This window comes from Plectropomus leopardus, chromosome 14, assembly GCF_008729295.1.
Source record: "Plectropomus leopardus isolate mb chromosome 14, YSFRI_Pleo_2.0, whole genome shotgun sequence".
Classification (NCBI taxonomy): Eukaryota; Metazoa; Chordata; class Actinopteri; order Perciformes; family Serranidae; genus Plectropomus; species Plectropomus leopardus.
The window spans coordinates 28,401,230-28,407,514 of NC_056476.1; the positions used below are offsets into that span (position 1 = coordinate 28,401,230).

At 34.9% G+C, this 6,285-nt stretch overlaps 1 protein-coding gene across 1 annotated transcript; it reads right to left on the bottom strand.

Annotated features, from left to right (window-relative positions):
• On the bottom strand, positions 1-5,349 carry dnal1 (dynein, axonemal, light chain 1). Its single transcript, XM_042501267.1, has 8 exons — positions 5,298-5,349; positions 4,783-4,821; positions 3,319-3,428; positions 2,610-2,665; positions 2,394-2,449; positions 2,040-2,166; positions 1,206-1,346; positions 1-451 (listed from the first exon to the last, which is right to left on the bottom strand). Exons 1-8 carry the CDS (start codon positions 5,298-5,300, stop codon positions 402-404), a joined length of 582 nt encoding a protein of 193 aa, XP_042357201.1. The 5' UTR covers positions 5,301-5,349; the 3' UTR covers positions 1-401.
• Between the last annotated feature and the right edge of the window lie 936 nt (positions 5,350-6,285).

Sequence of the window (6,285 nt, forward strand, 5' to 3'; positions counted from 1 at the left end):
TTTTGTAGAGAAATCAAGCCAATTTGCTCAGGTATCAAAGGGTTAACCAGAACAACTAGTATTAGTGTTACTATCATTCATATTTTGTCGGTAAAAAAATCAAGGAAATGTATTAATCAAGTATATCCCTTACAGTTTAAGGTCTCATCAAAACCTTTTTTTTTTGTTGTCCTGAGCCCACAAGGCCTGGAGTATTTACATTTTAACAGACTTTTTTAATTCTAAAACGAACACATCTCTTTGTGTATTGGTTATGATGTGTTTGTTCATCTATAAAAAAGTCTGTGCTGCTGTAGAAATCATTTTATATAAGGAAAAGTCCAATGACAAACCTTACAAAACTTAAAAAAGGGAAGACTCTCAGTAGGAGGGGATTGTAGTTTTGCAGATGGTCACTCTCCTCAGCTCTCTCCATCTCCCTCATCCTCTTCCTGTTTAATGACCGGAGTTCCTGGAAACAAAAGGAAAAGAGATCTCCAATCGTGTAACCAAATTATTGTCTCACATAGTGTCCTGAGAGGAAATGTGTAATTTAGTACTAATAATGGAGAAAATTGGAATTTTTTGTCATTGGTTAAGTTTTTTCATTAGTTTCACATTTCTGGGACTGCGCCAACTTCTCTCCGTTCACTCATCAGAACCCACCTTTTCAAAACTGCTTCTAACCCTTAAGGGCTGTTTCACGCTTTTCAGTCTTCATTTTCTTTTTTAAAATCTTGGCGGTGTTCATGCATATGGTATACATTTTTGGCAAGATTTTTGTTTAATCTTGGTATTTCCAGCTCAGCTCCAACAACAAGTCTAAAATATGCGGTGGAAACACTATAATGTATAATAGCACTAATAACACTATAATGTTGCTGCAAAACACTGACATATCCCATATGTGATCATTTTTTCTTAAAAACAAACTGCTTTTTATGAGATATATTTAAAATAATATTTTTTTGTGTATTTTGTTTAACTTCTGAAAACATAACATCATCATGATTTAAAAAAAAGGGTTAAAATTCTCAAATGCATTTTTAATTATGACTGATGTTTGTTTTTTTTTTAATTAAAACAATAAAAGTAGAAAATCATATTAATTTATAATATTTTGGAAAAAGCATTTTGTGCACAGAGCAATGAGGGATGTCAATAGCAGCAGGAATATATAATATAGGTCATGGTTCTTAAACAAATTTCTTCTGAGACACTCTTACCATCTAGTTTCTTCAGATTAGGCAGTCTTTTACAGGCTTCATCCATCCAGGTTCCTTCATCTGAGTGCTTCTCCTCCAGAGGATTCCCAACAAACACCAGGTCTGCCAGGCACGGCAGGTCAGCTAGCCTCACAAACTCTCCTGCACAACACAGAGAAGACATCATACTAAAGTGACTGCAGAATGCCACATTGAGGACCTCAACACCAACCAACAAATACACAAACAGCAGATTAAAGAAATACTAAAATATACTAAAACTAAATACTAAAAAAATACTAAATTCCCTTGGAAAGAACTGTCTGTTTGAAAACAACAAACAGACAGGGCTGAGAATATGACTGGATAAATGAGTCTTGGATTATATTGTTCATTCTGTGAGAGCATTTATGTAAAGGTATTAAAAAGGTCATTTTTTTCTGTTATTGAATGCTGACCCCTGTGACTTCAAATTATAAAGAACTGTCTTTGGTTTTGGATTCTCCGTTCATTGTGGGGGCATGGAAAAAATATTTTCTTCAAGACTTTATCATGAGGTGAGTAACTGATGTGCAAATGGTAATTTGGGGGTGAGGTACTCCTCTAACTGAACTTTTAATATCATTTGACAACTCAGTTTTGATGAGAAATTTAAAATGAGTACATGATTTTTAAAAAATCTGCTAACATATCTATCCTCTTCAATAAAGCAAACTATGTTCGGCAAGAGGAAGAGTTTTTTTGGTTTTTTTAAACAGATCCCTAAGCCCACAAATCAACAAACAGTAATTCTGCAATCTACTGAGCAGTTTTATGTTTCAGTATGTGTTGATAATATTGATGAATGTGGCTTACCCCACTCTTTGACCAGGTTGTTGGACATGTACAGGACTCTGAGGTTCTTCATGAATTGAATTCCCTTCAGTTTCTCTATCAAGTTATAGGAGATCCACAACTCTTCTAACGTGTCCCCTACCGCCTCCTGCACACACACAAATGCAAAATAATGCATGTTCAAAGTATATATTAAGCATGCTTAACTACTTCTGAAACTCATTTTCTGTAAAAATAAAAAAGAGAAAAAAGAAAAAAAGGAAATGATAAAAACTGTGTCAAGAAAGAAAGAAAAACACAGAAATCAAGATGGAAGGAGGTGAGAGAAATAATAAAACACTAATTACTGTTAATCCTGTTTAATATGTAACTTACCAGCCCATTCAGGCCCTTTATATTATTTCTTCCTAATGATAATATCCTCAAGTTCTCTGGAAAAAAACACAATAAAAATAAAAAATTATATTACAACAGAAGATTTCCATCAATGAAAAGTGTGTGTGTGTGTGTGTGTGTGTGTGTGTGTGTGTGTGTGCGTGTGTGTGTGTGGGTGTGTGTGTGTGTGTGTGTGTGTGTGCAGTCAGTACTCACTCAGGCCATTGAGATTGGTTATTTTTTCAATGCAGTTTGAGGACAGAGACAGCTTCCTGTGGAAAATACAGTGCAATAACATATTATTGGTGAGTAAACACAATCACTGCATTAGCTGCTTAGTGATGTGCCCTTGAAAGTCAGTGATCTTTTGGAATAATCTCTCATATGTAGTTTTTAAGTTTTTGTCAGAAACAGCTGCATAACTATTAAAGTATCAGCCAATATCTCACATACTCAAATGAATACTTCATTACATTTTGTTCAATCGCATATCGCATAATTAATTTTATTTTACTTAATTAATTATATTTTACTTTCTCATTTTTTTAAATTAATTATTTAATTATTTATTTATTTATTTATTTATTATGTTTGTTTAGGGTTAGGGTATTCGGCAAATTTTCTGGGTTTTTTGTTGTATTTTTCACACGTTTCTTGCTGACTTGTCATTTTTTTGCTCATTACCGTCTTTTCATATTTTGGAAAAAACCAAAGGATTAAATATATAATTTCATAGTATTTCCATCTTTGCTGGGCAACACTTCTGTGTTAAAGTAATTAAAAGCCTGTCCCATATAGATATTTGTCCAAAATATAAGTCTGTTCGATGCAAAGATTTTAGCTAATAATTGCCCGGGCTATTAATTGAAGATTTACAGTATGTATAATTTGTTGGAATAAGCAGTGGTATTGGAACAGGACTCACTCGCAGTTGGTGAGTGTGGAGAGAGAGGCGTCCATCTTCTCTATAGGAGGAACCTGACCGTACAGTTTTATGGCTTTAGACTCACTCACTTTCTCCCCTGACTTCTCCTCCTGCACACACACACAAACACACATGAGAGAGAGAGAGAGAGAGAGAGATGACAAGATGTAAATACAAGAAACCCAACAACAATCATGCATCTACACCACCGTCGGCCACACATCTCACCCATTCCTGAATCCATTAGCTTCCTATAGAATTCAGAAATAACTACAAGATCCTGTCCATCCCATACAAGCCCTTTGATACATGACCTTCATGTCTTATGTCTTTGTTTTTGTTTTGTCTAACTAGAACCATGTTTTCTTTCATACTGATCTATTTTCACGTTTCTGACATAAAAAATGCGTTTCTAAGGGTTTCTGGGTAAATAAGAGAGCCTTTTAAAAAAAAAAAAAGTACACAAACATCTTCTTTTTGCCAGAAATTACATCTAAAGTAAAATCCTCTCATTAGAGACGAGTTATCAAAGTTGATTACATAAAACCATATTTATTAACCATATATGATTCCATTTTCACATGTTTCTGGCATAAAAATGTGTTCTCGGGATTTCTGGGCAAATAGGACAGCTTTAACAAAAAAGGTAATCAAAATCCACTTTTTGCAGCAAATGACATCTAAAGTGAAAATCTTCTCATTGCAGACAAGTTATCAAAGTTAACTATTGTGATTTATTTGACTTCATTTATTTATATTTTTATGTGTGTTTAAAGTAGAGATGTCCTGGTCAGATCTTAAGTATCACCATCGGCCAGATCAAGGCATTTTTTAAATGACTGTGATTTGTTATTTTGAGCATGCGCTCCTCCCGATCCTTTGTTTACGCCGTTACACAGGTGTGGTAAACTGAGAGCATGATTTGTGACCGATATTCAGCTTTTATTGTAAAGCTGCTGCTCCAATAAGTAGAAACTGATTTCTTTTTTTTTTTGCATGTTCAACTTAAGCTGCTTCACCACTTTAAGTGGAATTGAAATTTTTGTTGTTCACTTTTCCTAAACTAGATTTATTATAATACTAATGTGCATAAAATGCACCAAACAGTCCCTAAGGATTAAGCTATCAAGCATATGTACTATATTGATTCTAATAACTTTCTTGAAGTGTGCATTGCGCAGCTGTATAATCCAGGTAAACTCGATACCAGATACTAAATTTCAAATGACTCAGATTGGGATCATTGGCAAAAACCTTGATCAGAACATCCCTAAAGCACTTTGTAAATGTGTGTTTCAAATAGTGTTTATATGTGTGTGTGTGTATATATATATATATATATATATATATATATTCAGTCACTTATTCTACATTCTTGCATCATTATTAATAAATCACTGTATTACTCTGCAGTGTATTACTGTATTCTCTCTGTGTTTTCAGCTGTGTTTGTATTCCACTCACCCATTTGGCCAGTGCTTCTTTCACAGTCGTTGCTTTGGCCTGGAGACATTACATAATATTCAATAACAGACAGGCAGGGGAGAGGCGACATTGTTTTGTGTTGACAAAATAGCAGATGGGGAATGAAGACAAGCTAGCAACAGCTCTACACTACAGTAAACACACTTAAAACTAAGCTGTAGGCTTAAAACATACACTGTCATCATTTTAATTTTAAATTGAAGAACCTGGCAGCTGGACAGCTAATTCTGAGCGAGCAGCCATCAGACACGGACATTCACACGTTAGCCTGCCATTCAACGCTAGGTCAATTGACATTTAGGGTTAGCGTTAGCTAACTAGCTAATTAAAGTTAGCTCATATTAGCCAACAGCGACAACAATGTCGCATGTAAGGTCAACTATTAGCTCTCAGACACGGAGCCAGTGCATGTGCGGAAAGGTGACAACAGTTAGGGCTGTAAAATGTCGCTACAAACACGAAATAGAAGATGAAGCGAGGATACACGCACTCACCATGTTGATGGTTGATGTCTGCTTTGGTTGCTATGGCATTGACAGGCAGCCTACAAGCTGCGCGTGCGCAGTGGGGCCGTAACTGAGCTGACCCAGTTAAGGAAACAAAATTTCACTGCAGATGAGCAACACAACAGCTGGCTACTTCTGTCATTACTGCTGCAGATAGTGGAGTTTATATAGCTGTATCTGCTGAATAAGATTCTTCACCCTTTATCACTGTTGTAACTCGAAGATTAGGCGGATTAGTTTGATCCGTGTTATCACACTTTTTGAGAAGGGGTGAAAGTGAAAAAGGAGCACCCACTAATGTGAATATTAGGTTCTGATTTACAAGCTGACTTGACATATGTGACATAATTTAGACATAATGCAAGTAGGATGAAAAGAAAAATAAATTATCAAAATATTAATAAAAAGTCATAGTCTGTAAAGCCTATAAAAACACACAAAGACATACTGCAACTGCAGTTGTTTTGAGGTATTGTTATTTAGTTTAACACTATGACTCTTGACAGCTTTTCTTGTCAAATTGAAAGCAAAGGAAACGCCTCAACAATATGTCAAATATTCTGGTCAAGTTTTTCTGTACACAGAGACAAGAATTTGGGGTGTGTTGCTGTACTGCAGCAAACATGCCTTTGCACTGTATATCATTGCAATACTACCCTCCAGTGATGGACTCTAGTATTACATTGAAGTCTGCAGGCCTTGGTTTGCCTTGACTTTGACCTTGAATAAACTCTGGAGATTTCATTTAGTTCAAATTACTCCTTAATGTACAGTGATGTGACCATGACTGTAATCAACTGTATATTACTATGACTGTAATCAACTGTATATTAAAACTGTGTATACAGGAAAAATAATCTGACAATAATTTGATGTGGTAAAATCATATAAATTATAGAATTAGTTAGGTTTTTGTCATGGTGTTATGTTTTAAAATGAACAAAACTACAACAAAAAAAAAGATAATCACAGCTAA